A 22033-nucleotide genomic window follows, 5' to 3' on the forward strand; every position below is an offset into this window, starting at 1 on the left:
GGTCTTGGGACTGTGAACCTGCTGAATTAGCAAGACTAACAGACCCAGGTCTTTCATGCCTCCTGCCTCTAAGCTGGCAGCTGCCCAGGAATGCTCACAAATATAAAACTGACTTTGTTTTCAGAATGTTCTGGAGCATAGACTCCAAAGTCTACATAAAGGCATTTTTGTGGGGCTGGTTATCTACTGGGGCCTCAGACCACAGCATCCCAGTGGAGAGCGGGATACGCCCACAGAATGCCATGTGTTGGCAGAAGGGATGGATGCGGGTGGATTTGGGGTGGCCCGCACTTGCCGGCTGACCTCTAAGAGGTGTTTCACCAGGTTCTTGGGAGTTCCTGGGTCTTCAGAGGAGCCCTAGGCAGAAATTTCAGAGACTTGCATTCTCTCTACCATGGCATCCAAGGGGTCTTGGGCAATGCGAGGCCCAGGTTCCTACCCTGAAGCTAGCTGCCATGTGAGGGCGGTGGTCAGGCTGTTTCTCATGCCATTTTCCATTCAGAAAGTCTGGACCTGTGCACTGGGTGGGTGCCCCGGGTCACTTGTCACTTACTCCTTCACCCCGGTCCTCTGCTGCTGCCTGTAATACTTGATCTTATTCTTCATTTATTATGCTTCACCCCAGGGATTGGTGGGCATTTAATTTTTCTAACTTGACTATTAATCTATAGGAATACATGCCTATACTTCTGGTTCCTAGATTCAGCTCCTGGAAGTATGCTTAATAGATATTACCACCTGCCCAAGCCTGGCACCCCAGGGAGTCAATGGCAGCATTCCCAGTCTTCCTGAGCTCTGACTCAGTCTGGTTTTGCAGCCTGCACTTCTGCACCTACCCTGTGTTAGAGCACAGATAACGCCTCTGGCCCCTCCCCTGCTTTGGTCCAGGAAGTGCTTTTTGCCTTGAAGGTCCTTTCTCTTACAGAATTGTGCTATGTGTTCAGTGCCTGCCACACTCCTTGGCTTAAGGTTTTCCTCTGCCCCTCTCCCCTTTCGGCAGGTAGCTGAGAGTCCTGTGGTGTGTGTGTGTGTGGTGGAGGGGGTGGGTGTGCATCTGTTTGTCTGCATCACCAGCCTTCTGTGAGGGCTAGCTGTGAGGATGAAGCTCGTACTATGCCTATACATGATAAGCATCGTGTGACCTTGTGTTCCCATTTTGTTGTCACCCTGGGCTGCCTGACTTTAGGATCAGCAATACAGGTCCCCTTCTAGAATGCAGTGAGCTGCACCCTGGGTACGGTGGGTGGGCCTGAACTTGGTGTGGAGACATGTTTGTGAGCCCGATCTATCCATCTTATTGGGAAGGTAGTGTCCATAAGGCTAAGTATCCTCTCCCAGTAAATCGACTGCCCCAGCCCCAGTGGGAAGACTGGGTTGGGTCCATGGGCTGTGTGTACAAGGGGCCTCCTTGTCCCCTGCAGTGTTCCATGAGGGAGGTGAAGCTGCTGGGCAGAGTACAGGCCTGGCCTTCTTGCCATTGGCCTTGGATTTGCTTCCTTCAGGAAACCTCTCAGCAGGAAGTGTTGACCTTGTGGCCTTTGTCTCCTTGCAGGCAGGTGACAGCAGGGACATGTCCCGGGAGATGCAGGACGTAGACCTGGCTGAGGTGAAGCCATTGGTGGAGAAAGGGGAGGTGAGTGGAGATCTTCCTGGCTACCCCCTCACATGCACGTGGACACATAGACACACACAGGCACACCAGAGTACACACTTGCACTCATGGGCATGAAAATACTGCACAAACACACATGTACACAGCATACACACAGCATACGAACATGCTGCACACACAGGTGTACATGGCATACACAGACACACGTGCATGCACACATAACACGTGTCCACTGCCTTCCTGAATGCAAAGGTGTGAGAGGCTCAGGTTCAAGTCCCATAGGATCAGGTGCTGGGCCCCTTGCCCACTTCTCTGGGCCTTTGTGCTCTCATTTATAAAGTGAGGGCATTGAACCAGAGGTTCCCTCAGCAGTCCCGTCTCTATCTAGTCTTCTATGGTTATAGAACATGCAACATGGAGCCCAGTTGCCCGTGGGGGCTGCCTGCCTCAGCTCTGATTAAAGCTGCATTGCCTGGGTTTAAATCCCAGCTGTGACACTTTGCAGCTTGGTGTCCACTTGCAAACCTCTCAGTCTCTTCATGTTCTAGTTCTTCATCTGTAAAGTGGTGACATTAGGACTTATTTCATGGGGCCGAGTGAGGAGGGAGTGACTTAAGTCATAGGGAGCAGTTAGAACTTGGCCGTGGAGGAGATGGGCAACGCATAGTCACTTTTTCACTTGTTATTCTTATCTTTTTTGGGCAGATGTCTTCTGTCAACATAGCTCTTCCTGTTGGAAACAGAAGTCCCTGTCCTATACCCTGGGCTGGCAGGGCCCGTCCTGGGCCGGTTGTTCTGATGATGAATGAACTTTTACATTTGCACAGTTGACACTGTAGCCTTAAAACATGTTCACATCCCAGTTCTCACTGAGCCTCATAACTGCCTCTGATAACAAAATGCAGAAGCTTGGGTCCAAAAGTGAAGTTATTCTAAGGCCAAATAAATGCTTTAAAAAAATGATAGCCATGCACTGACCACATCCTGCATGCCTGCCTCTCGGCCAGCCGTATTTCAACTTTATTTCACGCAGGTCCCAGGTTCTGTGATTGTCCTCTTTTTGTAGAGGAGGACGTTGAGTCTTAGGGAGATTAATTTGTCTTCATTGTGTAGTTACAAAGTGTGGGACATGGAACCAAACCCAGGGCAGCTGACTTTGGTGAATAGACCGTTCATTTAATTTTCTTACGATTCTACATGTAGCTGCTCTGTTTTAGGTCCATAATTTCATGGACTTTTCTTTACAAATGTGTGAGGCAACTATCTCTTTTCCCAATTTTGCAGATTAGAAGAAAAACTGGTCCCAGACAGGAAGGGGATTGGCCAAGTTCATTCAGATATCTGGTACAACTAGAGTTAGAAACCAAGCCTGGGGAAGCTGCAGAATGCTTGCTCATCATTCCACGTTAGGGGTCTGCAGACCCTTTCTGCAAAGGGTCAGATAGTAAATTTCTTAGACATTGAAGGCCACGTGGTCTCTGTTGCAGCCACTCAACTTTGCCATTATAGCAAGAAAGCAGCCATAGGCAGTATGCGAGTGAACGTACTTGCTGTATTCCAGGAAAAATTTAAAACGTGCTGAGGCAGATTGTAGTGTGCCAACTCTTACTGTATACAACGCAGGTTCTAAATCCATGTCCTCTTAGCTCTGGCTCTGTGACAGTCTTATGAAACAATCAAACAAAAACTAGGTAGAACAAATACACATCACCGTGTTCTTATTTCTCTCTTTAAAGAAAAACCCTGTGGAAATGGTATCCCACACGTTGCGTTATTCACTTCACGTTTCTGGGAGATCTTTCCAACTTCAGTCCATAGTACACTCATTTTCTCTTTTTAGGTACATAGTATTCCACCAAACGTATTTGTCCAGTGTCCAGTATGTAGACACATGTGTCTTCCAGCCTTCTGCTGTTACAAACAGCACTGCAAGAAATGTACACCCTTGTATGTTTCATGTGAGTCATTCCATACATGTGCAGGTGCACCTCTAGAAGAGAGTTCTCAGAAGTGGCATCACTGGGTCCAAGGGTAGTTGCATTTAACACAACATTATTTATTTGTTTCAGGCAGCCTACTAGAAATCGTAGAACATTTTATGTGTGAAACATGTCTCTAAGAGCTTGTCAAGTCAGGGTTACATGCCAGTCCATCTCTCAGTGAATATTTACCCTTTCTCTCAAGGTTCAGATGAAATAAATTTCTTTCAGTTCCTTAGATTGACTCAGCAAAGTGTTTGGAGTGAGGCTTAATTATTGGGAAGTTCTTCCTCGTGTCTGCCCTCAATCTAGATTGCCACTGCACTCTGCTAACGTTTTGAAGGTTGGTGTTGTACAGAAGGGGTTTCCTCATTCTTTCTCACCAGTACACACTCACGTACAAATATGCACACACAGGACAATGGTGGAGGTGCCAACCACTTTTGCTTCCACTTGAATTTACGCAAACTCCCTGATGCTCTTGCCCACAGCCTAGGGGATGTGGAGCTTTTAGGATCCCGAGCACCAGGGCCTCTGCTTCCATCCAGTCCTCAGTCCCTGCCATCCGATGGGGGCTCCATTCCATCATCCTGTTCCCCTCGCCACTTTTGCATTTTGCTCTGCTGAGCTGTCTTCTTTTCTGGGTGTTTGTGGTGGGTCAGGCTGGGGCTCAGACAGAGAGTGTTGGGACTCTGTCTCTGGGTCAGGAGGAAAACATGCCAACAACATCGCTTAGAAATGCCGGCCAGCCAGGGCACCAGTTGGTCCTCCAAGTCACACTTTCACCAGTCTGCAGGGGACATGGGCTTTTTCTCTGTCTTCCTGGGCCTGTCCTGCCATGGACAGCTCTGGTAAAAGATGGAATTTCGGCTGAAACTCAGAATTTTTTTTTTTTTTTTTTTTTTTTTTTTTTTTTTTTTTTTTTTTTTTTTTTTTTTTTTTTTTTTTTTTTTTTTTTTTTTTTTTTTTTTTTTGAGATGGAGTTTCGCTGTTGTTACCCACGCTGGAGTGCAACGTCGCAATCTCGGATCGCTGCAACTTCCGCCTCCTAGGTTCAAGTGATTCTCCTGCCTTAGCCTCCCAAGTAGCTGGCATTAGAGGCACGTGCCACCATCCCCGGCTAATTTTGTATTTTTAGTAGGGACAGGGTTTCTCCATGTTGGTCAGGCTGGCGGAACTCCTGACCTCAGGTGATCTACCCACCTCAGCCTCCCAAAGTGCTGGGATTACAGGTGTGAGCCACCGTGTCTGGCCTGAAACTCAGAATTTTTAGAAGTCTCCACTCTGCCCTTCTACTCACAGGGATTGAAATTTAATCCAGGTCCAGATGACAGCAGTCGTGGAAAAAAATGTAAGGAGGAGCATATGTGGTCAGGTTTGAGTTTTAAAACTATAGCACATGGGTAGAACCAGGGAGACCAGTTAATAACCAGTTATCCAATTTCTGTATCTCTCAATCTTGTGGTCAGCTTAGACCTTCAGATTTTTATCTATCAAGGCTATTGTCAGCATTCCAGTTAATGTGTCCACTTTTCTGCAGGACTTCTATTTTAAGATGAAAAGAAAGTTTGCCTTTGTGAGAACTTAGGGAGACCCTGCAAAGGAGAGAGCGTAGGTACAGATTCAGGGTGTAGAAAGGCCCATGTGTTCCAACATTCTCTTCTAGAGGAAACAGATGAAATTAACGATCTTTTTTGTCTTTCCACAGAGCATCACCGGCCTCCTGCAAGAATTTGATGTCCAGGCAAGTAGAGGATGTGGCTTTCCTTCCCCTTTCTCATCCCATCTTCTCTTTTTCCTTCGTCTTTCCATTGGTTAAAGTAGATCATTACGCAAACATTGGGGACAAGGGGAGAGAAGGCAGTGGTCTCAGCCAGGTCCTCACCCTCAGCCGCTGCTCCCAGGCAGAAGCTGGCTTGAGTTCTGTCCAGAGAAGCAGGAACCAGTCACCTCCTATGAAAGCAGGACAGAGACACAGCCCGTTTCAGCCCCAAAGAGCTAGCCAGAACGGTGGGGCGTGTGTGGGGAAAACGCGGTGGCGCTGGGCGGGCTTGGGGCCCTGTGAGGATAGGGAACGGAAGCAAAGGCTTGATGTTCTTGGCTCCGCTTGGGAAACTGAAACCACCCTTCCCTGTGGTTTACTGGCCTAGAACTGAGGTATGTTCATCTCTACTCTGGGCTGCAGGGCGTGCCAGGGGGTGCAGCTCAGCCGTGTCCAAGAACAGGCTCTCAGGAAAACAGGCTGAGCTCACTCAGCTGAGGGCTGGGTGAGAACTTCAGGAACTCTAAGTCCTGGACTCATTAACCCCAAGCTCGGGCGGGTCCCATGCAGTGCTGGGTCCTGGAGGATGGGGCAGGAAGCCTGAGCATATGGCCAGCTGTGGTCTCCCTGAAGGAGAGGCGCACTCCTGGACCAGCCGAAGGCGGCTGAGACGGTCTCACCTGAACCTCTACCCATGTGGTGCACAGGTGTCCCCCGTTTGGGATCTATTCCGTGCTCTACGTCTTACTCCCCTATTCTGTCTCCTTACCCCAAAACAACTCCACCTTTCCTCTTGAATCTCTCATTTCACGAATGCTCCCCCGTCCATCCCGAGGTGAGGAATCTTGCATTGTCTTTGGAAGGAAGGGAAAGGATAGGAGAGGGTCTGGAAGCATTGGCTGGTAGATCATGGAGGTTTTCGAAACAACGCCCAACGTGTGTATTTTCTCATCCTGGTTGTGTCAGGTGTCCCTGGAGATGAGCCTGACCTCAGGGGCTCTGTGGAACCATTGGGGTGTGCCTAAGGTGTGGCTTTCTGTCTGGGTATTTGGTTTCTTCTGAGCACAACACATCCCCACTGTGCAACTGACGGTTCAGAACATACTTATTCAGCCCTCCCTGTGCACCAGGCTCTGAACACAGGTACCTGTCCACTACAAAGGACATGCCACTTAACCGTGGCAGCCTTAGAAAGCAGAGATCATTGCCTCCATTCTTTAAGCCAAGGAACTGAGGCTCCAAGAGGTTAGGCATTCCTGACCCTTCTGCTCCCAGGAACGTCTCCCTGACTAGTCAGCCCTATGTTTATAGTGGCATGGCTGTCCCAGCCTCGCAGTGTAAACATGTCTGTGGTCAATTAATTCGGACCAGGACTGGTTTCTCCCCGTTTGATGAATGACAAAATTCAGCCACCCAGTCAGTAAAACTTCACTGAGGTCAGGCCGTGATATCATGCCACTTTGCCATAACTAAGATATCATGCTGGTCAGGCGCAGTGGCTCACACCTGTAATCCCAGGACTTTGGGAGGCCAAGGCAGGTGGATCACCTGAGGTCAGAAGTTTGAGACCAGCCTGGCCAACATGGCAAAACTCCATCTCTGCTAAAACTAGAAAAATTAGTTGGGTGTAGTGATGGGCACCTGTAATCCCAGCTACTTGGGAGGCTGAGACAGGAGAATCTCTTGAACCCAGGAGGTGGAGGTGGCAGTAAGCCGAGACTGCACCATTGCACTCCAGCCTGGGTAACAAAAATGAAACTCTGTCTCAATTAAAAAAAAAAAAAGAAGAAGAAGAAGAAGAAGAGAGGCAGCACTGGAAAGTGACTTGCGTGAGGTCACTTAGCAGTGATTGCAGAAGTGGTGCTAGACTCTGGGCCTCGCCTCTTCCAGCCCTGAGAGCTTCCCACTCTGCCTGCGAAGGTTTTAATGATGCTGGTGAGGGCTCCCCACCTGGCAGGTGCTGTATTGAGGGCTTCCCAGCCAATATCTCAGGTAATGCCCCAGTGATAACATGAGAGACACCATTAGCCTTATTTTTTACATGGGTAGACTGAGGCCAGAGTGGAGGGACTGGGAGCCACACCCAGGTCTGCCTGATGTGCTCAGGTCCAGGCTTTTCACACGCCCTGGCCAGAGCTCCATCCCGTTCTTCTCTATGTTGCAGGATGCCAGGCATGCGAAGGTGTTCCTGGAAGGTGGGGCGGTGAACACACACTCTTGAAGTTTATCAAGTCCAAGCCTTGATTTTACAGCTGGAAACCCCAGGGACAGAGAAAAAGGGGAAGTTACTCAGCTCATTTAGGGTGGCATAGTGGGGCAACTAAGAATTATGGTAGCAGATCCTCTTTTTCACCCTCTTGAGAATGGAGGAAAATGTGCCCCAGGGCAGTCAGAGCTGCAGCAGATACTGTGGCTGCAGATACCTTGGTTATTTGACTGGTTCTCTGGGCTGAGAACAGCTAGAAGTTAGCCACAGGGGTCATCTGCGCATTCAGGGATGGGCCAGGCCACACCAGCCTCCCTCAGCTGCCATTGCCAACCTTCCCTGTGGCTGAAATGTCAGCTCCTGATTTCTCCCCAGGGAAGCAGCTTGCTGGCGCTGAGGTGGTGTCTTCCTGCGGTGGGGATGTGGTCGTCCATCTTCCTCAGATGAAGGCCCCATTCCAGAGCCACAAGCCCCATCGGTGCCCTTTCCTGGTGATTGGCTCAACGCCAGTTGCTTCACCTCCCTGCAGCCTCAGTTTCCTCATCTGTGAAATGGGGACGGTACTTCAGCCTTGTTAAGTGGTAAGAGAGGTTACTGATGGGGACGATGATGTGGTGCTTCCTGCATTAGTGCTGGACCAGACATCACGCACCCTATGCACTAACTATCGTGGGCTGCTTCCCCAATTATTTTTGTTGTTGTGGAAAAATACATGTAACATCAAATTTACCATCTTAACTACTTCTAAATGTACAGTTCAGTAGTATTAAGTACATTCATATTGCCATGCAGCCATCACTGTCGTCCATCTTCTGAACTTCGTTTTATTTTATCTTTTATTTTTTTTCAGACAAAGTCTTGCTCTGTCATCCAGGCTGGAGTGCAGTGGTGCGATCTTGGCTCACTGCAACCTCTGCCTCCTGGGTTCAAGCAACTCTCATGCCTCAGCCTCCTGAGTAGCAGGGATTACAGGTGCCCGCTACCACACTGGGCTAGTTTTTATATTTTTAGTAGAGACAGGTTTTTTCCATGTTGGCTAGTCTGGTCTCGAACAACTGACCTCAAGTGATCTGCCCACCTCAGCCTCCCAAAGTGTTGGGATTATAGGCGTGAGCACCTGCACCCAGCCATCTCCAGAACTCTAAAACTTGCAGAACTGAAACTCTGTCCCATTAAACAATTCCTCATTCTAGCTTCAGGCAGTCACCCTTCTATTTTCTGTCTCTGAGATTTTAGTTAAGTACCTCATGTAAGTGCAATCATATACTGTTTTATTATTATAAAACTGTATTAATTTGCATTGATTTGTGCCTTAGTGTCTGACTGGTATAACTTAGCATCACGTCCTCAGGGTTCATCCCTGTTGTGGCATGTGTCAGAATTTCCTTCCTTTTTAAGACTGAATCATATTCTATTGTATGTATGCACCATATTTTGCTTCTCCATTTGTCCATTGGTGGACGCTTTGGGCTATTGTGAATAATGCTGTGAACATGCACATACAGATACCTCATTAAGATCCTGCTTTCAATTTTTGGGGGCATATACTTGGAAGTGGAATTGCTGGAGGTATTAGTCTGTTCTCAAGCTGCTGTAAGGACATATCAGAGACTGGGTTATAAAGAAAAAGGTTTAATGGACTCATAGTTTCACATGGCTGGAGGCCTCACATTCATGGCTGAAGGTGAAGGAAGAGCAAAGGCACGTCATACGGGGCAGCAGGCAAGAGAGGGTGTGCAGGGGAACTGCCTTTATAAAACCATCAGATCTCATGAGACTTACTGTCATGGGACCAGCATGGGCAAAATTTGCCCCCATGATTCAATTACTTCCCACCAGGTCCCTCCCACAACATGTGGGGATTATGGGAGCTGCAGTTCAAGATGAGATTTGGGTGGGGACACAGCCAAACCCTATCACTGGATCATGTGGTTATTTGGGATTTTAAAATCATGGTTATCAATTCTGGGAAACCTGGAAAGCATAGTTTATCTGTTCCCTATGGAGATAATTCCTCATATTCATTTTCCTCTGGAAAATCTGCAGAACACTTTTATGTGCCTTAATGGCAAATGGATTTTATCTGTCCATTTAGTTGGGCTCTTACCTGCTTGTTAAAATAGGGCTCCCTCCTGGCCAGGTCTTTGGGGTCCAGTCTAAGGAGTCTGAGCTGCTTTATTGTGTGTATCTGAAAGCAGCCGATGTTATTCTTTGAAAAATAATTACTGCTTCAGCACTTTGACTAACTCAGGCAGATTCCTGCTTCCTTTCCCAATGTAGTCAATAATTTAGGCTTTTTTTGTTTTTTTTTTTTTAATGAATCAAAATATTCTTCCATCTCCCTCCTATTCTCCCATCTTAGGACACAGGAAACTGAGAGAGCAGAGAATAGATCTCAGCCCTACTCCCAGGGAAGGTCAGCCTGTGTTGCTCAAGCCAGGGTCAGCTAAGGAGCTGCTCCTTAGGACATCATTAAAGTGGGAACCACACAGAGAAGCCTTTGGAAGGACGGTAGCTGAGGTCAGGTTAGGTCTCCCAGCACTGTGCACCAGCCTGGGCTGAGCCCTCTGAGTTAATCCCCAGAGCTGTCCTGTGAGGTTGGGGCATTTTTTCCTATTGTGCCTTCCTTTGTTTCTTTAACAAACGCCCACTTTGTGCCTGGCATTAGTTTAGGTGCTGGGGATGCAGTGATCAGTGTGACGGGTAGTGACCCGTGTTTTCAGGAACCTAAATTCTGGAATAATAGCTCAGCACTGCCGAGCACAGAATGTGTGACTGGCAGCTTGCCGCATGTGCCCCACGTGATCCTGTCCCCATCCTACAGAGAGAGAAGCTGAAGCACAGAGAGGTTAAGGAACTCGCCTGAGAGCACAGAGCTGGAAAGGGGACCTCAAGCCACATGCTTCCAGGGTGCATATTTGAAACCAATCCTCATTCCCTAGAAGAAACAGGCAGACAAGCATGCAGACAAGCAAACATAAGAATTTCAGCTTCTGTAGGTGCTTTAAAGACAACAGTGAAGGGTGAGATGGAGCCAGGTGATGGGATAGGGCGTGGCTGGGGTGCTGTCTTCTTAGGTTGAGGCTTTTTACAGTGGTGACATTGCACTGAAACTTGAAAGGTGGAGCCAGTCACGTGACAAAAAGAAGCCTGCGGATAGATCATTCCAGGCAGAGGTAGCAGCACGAGCAAAGGCCTTTCTGACCTCGATTCTGACATTTTCAAGGGCAGAAATGCATTATTCCTGTAAACTGTTAACAGGCTCAGTGTTCCAGGTAAGTCACAATATTTGAGCTGAATCTGAGTGTTGAATGATACTTTGTCAAGATTGTTACCAAGAAAAAAAATCTTTTGTATAAATCTGTATTCATTTCAATTCGGCTTCTAGATCCAGTTGATTCATGAGATTGATCAAAGTGTCCCTCAGCTTTTTAGCAGTCTCCAAATTCTTGGGTGGAGAATTGCTGTAGAATTTCCTTCAGAAGCAGTGCAGTGTGACCACAGAAGCTGTCTGGGCCGGTTGGGTGACAGGGCCAGGGCCTACGGGGCATATCAGCCCAGGGACTGGTCAGCATATTCTGACCTCTGATTCACACGGGAGTTCCAGCAAAGCGGCAGGACAGCACCTGCTTGCCATGGACTTTGGTGTCTTCTGATGAGCCAGGCCAGCACTGTGGGCCTCCCACATGCTCTTGCTGAATCTTTGGAGACCTGTACCATTGTCCTTACTTTACAGGTAAGGAAGCTGAGGCTTTCCCAGGGGTGGCAGCTGTGAAGTGGGCCACATTGAGCCCAGGACTGTCTGACCGAGACAGTTCTCTCAGCCATGACACTTGAGTGTGGCCCTGTTCCTGGAAAGGCTGATCAAGCCCTTATGGACTAGATTCTGGCTCATCTTTGCCACGTCTGCTTGTCAAAAAATCTGGCCAAGCAGATCATCTAAACAACACTTCATTGGGCTTATGTTTAGCCTACTGACAATGAGTTGTTGTAGGACTCCAGAATTGATGTGCCTTCATGGCAAATGGATTTTATCTGTTCATTTAGTTGGTTTCTTACCTGCTTGTTAAAATAGGGCTCCCTCCCGGCCAGGTCTTTGGGGTCTAGTCTGAGGAGTCTGAGCTGCTTTATTGTGTGTATCTGAAAGCAGCCGATGTTATTCTTTGAAAAATAATTACTGCTTCAGCACTTTGACTAACGCAGGCAGATTCCCACTTCCTTTCCCAATGTAGTCAATAATTTAGGCATTTTTGTTTTTTTAATCAAAACACACACACTGAGCCCAGAGCTTGGCACTGAGGAGCTGCTGGCGGAGTCTGTGTTGAGCTGCTGGGTGGCCTGTCTCAGGAGACAGCTCGCCCACCAGAGCAGATGGCATCAGGCCTTGTCTCTCCGTCACTGGCATCGCCTTTGGGTGGTCTCTTTGTTTTGTCCCGGGTGATGTTCAGGCAAAGTGATTGGTGATTTGCATGTGAGGTTCTGCCAGTGCTGTCAGGCCCCTGCTTGGCTCCCTCTTCCTGGAAAGGTTCCGGAACTCTCAGAGCATGGGGTGGGCGGGCTGCTGGCCTAGGTGTCAGGGTTGCAGGAAGGACGCGATCTGATCTGGCTCTGCTGAAAAGGTTTCGGCCTCAGGTTTTAGGCAGTTGAGTTTGCAGATTTGATGAGTAGGGAGGGTGGGAGTATTTTGGGTTCCAGCTTATTTTCTTTGGCTAGAATTCTAGAGTCCAAGACTTCTGCTCCAGATGTGGAAGGCCACTTGGAGGAGGGAAGAGGAGGAAGAATGAGTATTTGCATACTCACTCATTGTCTCAGGGCTTCCCTGCCAAGGTGAGGGATGTTGGCCTCTGTTGCAGATGAGAGACCCATTTAAAGGTGTTAGGGAATTTCCCAAAGGGTACTGCTGAGACAGTCATAGATGTAGATCCATCTGCCTCCGAAAAGTGCTAGAGTTAGGGAAATCACAATGGCTGGCCTCTCTTGAGCCCGGCTGTATGTCAGAAACCACGCTGGGCTCTTTGCCTGCATGCGCTCGTGTGATTCTCAAAACCTCACGAGAGAGGTATCCTTGCCATCTTCATTTCATGTTGAAGATACGAGGCCCAGAAAAGTCTTAAGGGATTTGCCCAATGTTACTCCATGCCAAGATAGCTGGCAAAAGCTGATTCAATCCCCACGTCTGGAGCCAAAGTTCAGTTCATTTAACGAGTTTTGGGGAAGGGACAGCAGAGTTGACTTCACCACCCCTAAATTGTACCTTGTGAGCCGAGTGACTTTCTATGGCTTCAAATTGCTTTTTCTATTGGATTTGCTGCCTCTAATTCCCTCCACCTGGATCTTGAGTTATTCAGACGATTAGATTTGATTTGGTTTCCATGGGAATCTGTGTTTGTGTGCTCACCAGGGCTCCCTGGGAAATGAGCTGATGTTACCCACGGGGCCTCCATGTGGAGCGGTGGAAGGAGCTGGGGCAGCACGGGGGCCGGGCGGGGGCTCCAGAGGTCTGGCTCCCAGTTCTGCCGAGAGGCCTCTTGTTCAGTAGAGCTGAGCTGGTTTCGGGGACGTATGATCCCATTCAGGGGGAGCTGTTTTTCTCCCCTTTTCTTGGAAGCAGACCAGCTCACAGGGAAAATGGAAATGGTGACCTTTTGCTAATTTCTCTTTCCACACAGTTGCTTCTTGTTTTCATGCCCCATGACTGCAGGTGGGCAGAACTCAGACACAAGCCTGGAAGTCCTCATTTCCCATCCTCACCCTCCCCCAGCCCTATTTCCTAGCAAAGCCATTGGGACTTAGAGCAAACCCTTAGAGTGACAGATGGCAGGAACACTCATCTGGATCAACACAAAATGAGGCTTTGCAAAATAAACACGGCGTGCCTCTTCTGCAATTCTGCTGTGGGTTTCCTAGGACCACCCTCCAGAGGAATGGGAGAGTGGGGCTTATGCGCGGCCCCCGAGGTGCGCCCAGGCCAGGCCCTGCCAGGCTGACCTCATTCATCTCCTGGTGTCCCAGAAAGGGTGCAGTGAGTGGAAGCGAGGGCAGACCCAGCCCTGTCATTTACTACCCGCGTGCCCTTGGCCACTCGCTTGACCTCCCCAGGGCTTAGTTTCCTAATCTGTGAAACAGTGGGGAGCATTGCTGTCCCTGAGAGCATTTCAGACATTGAATGCACACAGCAGCGGGCTCAGCTCATGGGCCTTTGTCGCCCTCCCCTGCTCCATGGATGACAGGGGGTCTGTTCCGTCTCTCTACCCTAACCCAACAAAGATGTTCTTCCAAGTTCTTTTTTCCTTGGAGAAGGGAGGTCTTGAGTGTGGGTTCCAGTTGCATGCCAGATTCCTGGGCTGACATCTCTGCCCACAGCAGCTTGTTCTCTGACTGTGTAACTGTGTTTAATTCTCTTGACCCGACGTCAACATAAAAGACTGGGGAATGAACCGAGAAGGGACAGGCCCAGCTTGACCCTCGCCTTGAAGGTCTTATCTTCCATTGTGTGGGGCTTGTAGGGCAATCGTGGCTTCGGAAGCCCCAGGACCTACCTATCTTGGATCTTAACTCTGCTACCTCGTTGGGCACCTGTACTGCAGCCCCAAAGGCTCCCTGTTCAATGGCTGCCGTGATAGGACAGGAGACAAAGCTGGCTTGCTGGACTTGCTCGGCAAGTGCGTGGCTGCCTTTTTATCAGGTTCCTCCTGGCTACACACACCTCCCTGGTTGTCTCTGGTACTCTGGTACTTTCTGTGCACCTTACTCTTTTTTTTTTAAGACAGTGTCTTCTTCTGTTGCCCAGGCTAGAGTGTAGTAATGCAGTCTCAGCTCACTGCAACTGTGACCTCCCAGGCTCAAGTGATCCTCCCACCTCAGCCTCCCTAGTAGCTGGGACTGTAGGCGTGATCCACCGTGCCTGGCTAATTTTATTTTTTGTAGAGAGGAGGTCTCACTGTGTTGCAGAGGCTGGTCTCAAACTCAAGTTACAGGTGTGAGCCACCATGCCTGGCCTGTGTTTCTTACTTAATGGAATGGATCATTAAGGGAATGGTACAGCTGTGGCTTCCCCTCCTCCTCCAAGGGCATAGGAGATGAGCCAGGAAAATTTAGAGGGGAGGAGTATATCATTTTATGAAAAGATGGTGGGGAGGGGAGGCCCCTGACATTTTCTCTTGAGCCTCCATTCCCATGATTTGTCTTTCTTGCCACCATCGGCCTTGACTTTATGTTGTTGAGTCAGTCAGCTTCCTGGCCTGCTGTTCCAGAGTGCGCCCTACTGCACTGGCCATGCCTGGACCCCAAGGCTTGCTAGACCAAGGGAGGGGTCGCCCAACCCACCAACTGACTTAGAGCTTGGGTATACGGTCATCCTCTTAAAGCCCAGTACGGGCAGCATCTGCCCAGGGCCTGCTGGGAAGGAGGGGATTACCGGGGACAGGGAGACACAGTCACAGCTGGCCTCCAGAGAGCCTCCGGATCATCCAGAGAGTTGACTTAAGCCAGTGGGGCTGGCCCTGGCCGCTTCACTGTAATTACTTCTGGAGCGGTTGTCAGTAACAACTGACATGGAGCAAAACGCTGCCGTTTGCAAAACACATTCAGGTCTGTACCATGATTTTCGTCTTGGGAGCAGCTCAGTGGAGCAGAAGGCCTTGTTATTGACCTCAGCTTACAATGGATGGCAGGCATTGTCAGAGGAGGCTGATAACCTGGCCAGGAGCACACGGTGGTTATATCATTAGGATAAGTATTACTCAACACACAGTGCTGTAACAAGGAAATGTTTGCTATTCTCACCAACCGAGAAAGCAAACACCCCAGGCTATGAACATCACCCAGCCCAGCTGGAGTTAGTCCTTCCAGCTTCCCGCTGTCGCCCGAGCATGTGGCTTTGGTCCTCAGATTGGTAGGATGGCCACTGAACCCCCGAGCATCTCATCCATGTTCCAGGTAGGATGCTGGTGGGAGGGTGAAAGGACAAGAATCAAATGGCCAAGTTTGACCCTTTTTTAAAAAAACTCTCCTTGAAGCTGCAGGAATTTCTGCTGGTATCTCATTGGCCACAACTGAACCTCCTGACCGTCCTTGGTTACAAGGGAGATGAGGAAGGAAGAGGAACGTTTCATCAGGCACTTTACTGCTTAGTGTGGCAGTTGGAATTCTATTCTGGAGAGGAAGGGAACAACAGATGTTTAGGATGCCAACCAACAGAGTCTGCCATAGTTTATAAAGCTCCATGCCAGGGTTGACAGCCAAAGAGATGAAATCTCTAAGGCATGCTCAGTGTTAGGTCCCATTTCCCCACTTGATGTCTTACAGACGGTGTAGACCGTTGTGGTAGGTGCCGTGTGTGCTACTCACCAGCACACAGGCAGTGAAGACTGTAAATCTCTAAGCGCATCCTCCTGGCCAGATTCTGTGTATTGGAGAGCCAGCCTTTCCCTCTGGGAATTGGCGGTCTGGCTGGGGAGGCAGCTGTTCCACAGATATTTGTAACTGTGGCCGTGCCGCAAAGAAGGGAGCAGGTGGGTAGCAGGAAGGAGGAGGTGATGTCTGTGCCGAGGAGTTTCCATTGTTGGTGCACGTCCTCACAAAGGCACACAAGCCTGCAGTTTGGGGGCAGGTGCCTGCTTTAGGAGGATGGGAGCAGCAGGTATCATTTCTCCATTCTGTTTGGGAGCGGAACTCAACCTGTGCCGCCCAGATTGCTATTCCTTGGGGACGCTGGGGAGATACAGGTGTTCTGCAGTGAAATAAACGTGGAGACTCTGACTTGCTGCATCCCCCTTTAGAAAGTCACAGTGCATGTTGCAGAGAAAGGTTTCCTTTACCTCTTCTGCTCTGCATGGAATGTGAAATGGGATGTTAAAGAGAACAGGCTTTGGGTGCAGACATTCCAATCCAAGGTTGGTTCAGATCCTGCCCCCCTCTTCCAGCTGTGCGGCCTTGGATGAAGTTCTTCATCTCTCTTGGCCTCAGCTTTCTCATCTCTGCAGCAGCTGTTGCATGTATTTAATAAGAAAACACGTGTGAAAAATGCATAGAGGGCGTGGGTAAGATGCGATGGCTGTTTGTGACCACCCCCATCCCTGCCATCACCTATAGACGTGAGAGAGCAGCTTTCTAGACTCTTCCAGAGCAGGTGAGAGGAAAGTGGTGTGTGCAGCCAGCTTTGGTCTTCACATCCCCTTGTCTGAATCAGGCCCTGGGAGTGGGGTCTTCCGTGGCGTGGTCCTGAACTGTGGAAGAGCTGGGGTTGGGGCCCTGGATGGTGGAGGATTTGTGTTTGTGTTGCCAGCCTTGTGCCAGCCAGTGTCGGGGGGTCCTCTGCTGAGCCCCGACATAGGCACTTTGCTCTCTCGGGCAAGAGGAAGAACAGTGCACCATGCGGGTCTGATGTTCTGGGTTCCTTGTGCCCTCTCTTTGGGAAAACGTAGAAGACACAGAACGGGTTCCTCTCTCCAGAACACTGGGTGATTTATTCCCGCAGGAACAGGAGGACAGAACATTCCTTTGGGACTGAATAGGACAAAGGCCTGTGTTTGTGAGTGTTGTCATTCTCCCATTCAATCTCAGACAGTCTTCTTGGCTGGCTCAGAACTGCGTGCGTGCACGTGTGTTTGTTGGTGGGTGTGTTTGTTGAGGGTGTGTGTGTGTGAGACTTAGGGGATGGGACTTGGGTGCAGGGAAGATCACAGCACTTGCTTTTTTTCCTCCTCCTCCTGGGTGTGCTGGGGGGCCAGGAACTGAGAGGAGGACTGATGGGAGCCAGCAGACCCTGGCACAGAGGACCAAGGGCCCAGCGGATGAGAGTTCGAACCCCAGTTCTACCACAATAAGCCCATGACCTTGGGAGAGTCACTTCAACTTCTTTACCTGTAAAGTGGGATTGATGGGCTTCCCTGTGGCATGAAGCTCTGATACCCTACCTTACTTTTCATAGGCGCTTAGCAAATGCTCTCCCTCACCCCTGTCACCTGTGCCTGGGAGGCAGTCCTGCACCCACGTGACCTTCCCCATTTCCACTTTCCCAGAAGGGGTCTTTGTCCTTCCCACCAAGGCTAACAGTGTCGAAACCTGCTTCTTCTGAGTCCTGCTTAGGCTGAGATTTGGGGCAGTGTTGAGGCAGCAGCCAGGGTCCTGACACTCCTGTAGTTCCTCATGAGTTGGGGTGAAGCGTTAGTGCTCTGTGAGGCTCTCACCAACCCCAGGGGTCTTATTGGGAGGGAGCTGAGCATCTCATGGCCAATCCAGGAGCAGAGTGGGGATGATTCCAACATTGATCCATGCCCTTGGGAGAGAAAGTTCCTTCCTAGGGGGCGATGCTCACCATTTTCTGCCTGGGTCGGATCTCTTATCCAGCAGATACCAGGTGCCCACCGAGAGCAGGCAGCTGTGCAGGGGCCTGTGGACAGAAGAGCGAAGGAGACCCACGTAGCCTTTCCTCCTTGGACAGAGGGAGGGACCCTTCAGTTTAGTGCTGGTTCCACAGCTGTAATTTTAAGACCTTCAAAGAGACGAGTCAAAAACCTGTTACCCACCCGCAACCCCGGGGGCTGCCAGGGACATTCTTGATGCCAGCTGCGGTGGCATGTTCCATACCTGCTGCCTCATTAACATCCTATGGTGCGTACACCGGGAGCCCCCCTCCTGCCTGGTGCTGTGGTCTGGACTCTAGCAGGTGTATCCTCTCCTGCTATGGAGCCTGGGGTGCAGGTGGCCCTCCTGTCTCAGGGGTGAAGACCTGGAGGCTCAGAGGTTGGGGAACGGTAAAACTTGGATTTGCACTCTGACACCTGTGGCAGTGGGGACACTGCCTGCCCTGGCCAGTCTCTAGAGGGACCCATGTGGGCCAGCTGGGGAGACAATGAAGAATGTGCCCCCACAGACAAATGAGCCTTTGTTCCCACAGTGGCTTCAGGGCCAGGCTGGGCCCAGCAGATGATCTCTGGCCCCCGCTGGAAGCCGGGCCACTGCTGCCTCATCTATGGATTTTTCCAGTGCCTGTTATGGGCAGGAAAGAATTGTTGGGGCCCTGAGGGGCAGAGAGGGCGGAAGGGAGATGGGCTGAGCTCTGTGAGACAGGGGACTTACTGCGTTGGGGACTACTGCAGGTGCCAGGACGACCCCGTGCTGGGCTGGCCCAGAAGCTCCCAGGGAGCTGGGACTGGCTCTGCTGTGCCTCTGTCTGTCACCATCCTCACCTGGTAACCTGCATCCCTGTGCCATTCGGGAACAGGGAACTTCTGGGTGACCTTGAGGAGGGTGGAAACCCGAGGCAGGCGAGTGGAAGTGACAGTTGAGAGAGACTCACGACCACCTTCTGCAGGAATTTAGATGAATGTGGCAGGTGAGAGACTAACCCATGAGTGAGCTGGGGTGCTTGTCTGCTTTCTGCAGAAGCACCATGGTGGCCTGGGGCTGGCTGGCTTCAGGGTTCTCCAAGTGAGAGTCAGAAACCCCTGCACTCCGCCACTGGGGAGGGGGAGGTGGTGAGTTCTTGTTGGAAATGCAGTATAGAGTTTTCATATGCTGCGGGGGAGCCTGGGATTGGATGCCATTTTTCTTTGTTTTTGAACTTGTTCCTCAGCTTGAGAATCATTCGTCTTATGGGATGCAGGAGGTTTTCCTGGTCCCATTCCCAGCAACCCCCCAGTGGGTTAAATCCTCTTTCTCTTCTTTTCTCAGAGGACCCGCAGCCCCCGGGGCTATCTCCACTGCCCCCACTGGCTTGTGAGTTCTCATCCACTCATCCCTGTGGGATGAAGGGGATCTGGCATGCAATAGGTGCCTAGTGAATGTTTCTTGGATGAGATCAAACTGCCTTAAGTATCAGGAGTAAAGAAGTGGCAGAGGTAGAGTCTGATCACCAGCTGGTGTGGACGGCTGCCTCCTCCCACCTCACCAGGTCACTCTCATATGGAGCAGCCCGCATTCTGTGTCTTCGGCACCTAGGAGATAGGCAGGGCCAGGCTGTTCTTGTTTTAAAGATTCAAGCTGGGGAGGGGGTGACCCGCTCCCACAGGGCACCTAAGTGGGGGTCTGTCCCATCCCCTGTTCTCAAGCATGAGTTTGTGAACGCTGACCCTCCTCTCTGCCGCCACATGGCAGTGACCTCTGTTGGTCGCATTTCTGGTGGCATCTGGAAGCAGGCTCAGCAGCATCTAGACCGCTCTGTGTCCCACTTCAACGCCTCATTTATTCTTTGGAAAATCAATGCAGCGTGCTGAGATGAGGGGGCCTCATGGGGCCTGAGTGTTCTCCGCTCAAGGGTGGGTGAAGTGTGAGACGCCTGGGGCCCCGCTGAGGCTGACTGTCTGCGGGACCCACCTCTGCGCTGCCTGCCCCTGTGACTCTGGGTCACCAACGTCACTTCCTCAGCCACTGGATCACGTGGCCTTGGCAGGGCTCTTGTGAGGGTGAGGACGTGGAGGGACGTGGCTCGGCACTGCCCTGGCACTTAGAAGCATCCACAGCCTGTCCTCAGCAGGCTGATGGCCCTACCTCCCCGCTCCCCAAGTGCCCTGTGGGAACAGAGCCCAGAATGGGGCATTTCAAAGGGGAGGGCGCTGCTCTCAAACATGGAAATCGCTCAAGGGAGACGAGTGACTGGGGTCCTCGGGAGCTTCTGGGTGACCTTGAGAAGGGCAGAAGCCTGGGGCAGGCATAGGGGGAAGGGTGAGTGGAAGTGACAGAGAAAGACTCATGACTACCCTCTGCGGAAGTTTAGGTGAACGTGGCAGGTGAGAGATTGATCCATGAGTGAGCTGGGATGCTTGGAACCAAGGCAGGATGCCTTTTTTTTCCCAGAGGAAGAAAGATGAGCAGGTCTTCAGCTGCTAGGAAGGTTTGGTGCAGAGAGGTGAGGGGATGATGGGGGTGGGGGGCCGGCTGGGGGTCCATGGCCGAGCCGGAGAGTTTGCCTTGACCAGAAGAACCACCTGGACCTCCGAGAAGGAAGGGCAGGAGGGAGGATGGGTGTGGCATCATTCAGCATTCTTTGGGTCAGCTGGACATGGCTTACATGTGATTGGAAGTTGGTGGCTTATGTAATTGAAAATCCCGGGTGGTGGATGCTATCCCCATATCCCCTTTCTCTCTTTGCCATCCCTGGGCTAGCCAAACTTTCAGGCAGGCCCTTGCCTCGTGGTGACAGTGTGGCTGCTGCAGATCCAGCCTTGCTAGATCAAGTCCGATCCAGTTCCTCAGTTACTGGAAATAAGTGCAGTTGGCTTTAGTTGACCTGAGCCAGCCCATGTGTTCTTTCCTGATCCAGTACTAGCAACAGGGAGGTGGAATGCATGAATTGGCCTGGGCTTGTGAAACGTGGGGCGGGGGTCAGTGTCAACAGAACCCCCAGGACTGAGGGCAAGGGTTGGGTGGGTTTCTGAAGGAAATTGAGGGCTGTTCTTGGAGGTGGAGTGTGAATTCCGGGTAGCCCCACGCTACCAGGTGTTAGTCACAGGTACAGTAACCTGTGGGGCCAGTGGGGCCTGGGGGCAGGGAAGCAAGGAAGCACAGGCTTGCTGGCCTGTTTTCTGGACGGAGCAAACACAGTCTGGTGCGGAGATGGCCGCAGGCTGGCCCTCTGCCCGGCATTTTGTGCAGTTAGCAGCACGGTCTGAGCCAAGCCCCCGTCTCCTGCCTCCTGGGAGTCCCATCCTTGCCTTGGATCTGGGATTGGCTTCCAGCCAGATAGAGGTACTGCCCGAAGCCAGGGCTCTTACAGCCGATTGATAAATGAGCTTCCTGAAAACACAGTTGGAAACAGGCTGGGTGTCTTCAGCCACACAGACGCCGTGAACCCCAGATGACCAGCCCACTGTCTGCTGTCTATCCTCAGGAGCAGGACATCGAGACTTTACATGGCTCTGTTCACGTCACGCTGTGTGGGACTCCCAAGGGAAACCGGCCTGTCATCCTCACCTACCATGACATCGGCATGAACCGTAAGTTCTGAGGAGCCCTGGTTCCCTGTCAGCAGCTGAGAAGGGCGGTGGCCGGGAGCGGGTGCTTTCTTTCTGCCTGGGACTTCTGGAGCTGTTCTGGGAAGAACTCTTGCCACAGCCTGGAAAAGCCAGAAATGCACTGCATGTGGGCATGGAGTTGTCTGTGTGCCTGGAGGTGCTGGGAGCACTGGGGTACTTTGCTTTCTGTGATGATGTCTTCTTCAGTAATGCATGCATATGGTTTTTAGTCTTTCCACAGAATTGTGCAACCATCAGCACAATTTTGGAACATTTTCTTCCTTCTAAAAAATCCTGTACCTTTTATCGGTCACCACACCCCCAGATGACTGACACTTCATCGACTTTCGTTTTCTGTGAATACGAAAACGAGTGTTGTATACATGGAATCAAATAATATGTGAATTTTTCTAACTGGCTTCTTTCATAATGCTTTCAAGGTTTTTCCAGGTCATGTATTAGTATTTTTATTTCCCTTATTGAATAATAATATTCCATTGTATGCATTTGCCACACTTT

General features: G+C 50.6%; 1 protein-coding gene across 1 annotated transcript in view; it reads left to right on the forward strand.

The window, feature by feature from the left end:
* Positions 1–22033, forward strand: part of NDRG1 (N-myc downstream regulated 1) — a 58282-nt gene that overhangs the window by 11236 nt on the left and 25013 nt on the right. Inside the window, exons 2-4 of the mRNA XM_017500042.1 lie at positions 1553–1633; positions 5300–5335; positions 21391–21496. Coding sequence (XP_017355531.1) covers positions 1571–1633; positions 5300–5335; positions 21391–21496 — 205 coding nt within the window. The 5' untranslated portion in view covers positions 1553–1570. The remainder of the gene's footprint in view (positions 1–1552; positions 1634–5299; positions 5336–21390; positions 21497–22033) is intronic.

Source organism: Cebus imitator, unplaced genomic scaffold, assembly GCF_001604975.1.
Source record: "Cebus imitator isolate Cc_AM_T3 unplaced genomic scaffold, Cebus_imitator-1.0 Scaffold13, whole genome shotgun sequence".
Taxonomy (NCBI): Eukaryota; Metazoa; Chordata; class Mammalia; order Primates; family Cebidae; genus Cebus; species Cebus imitator.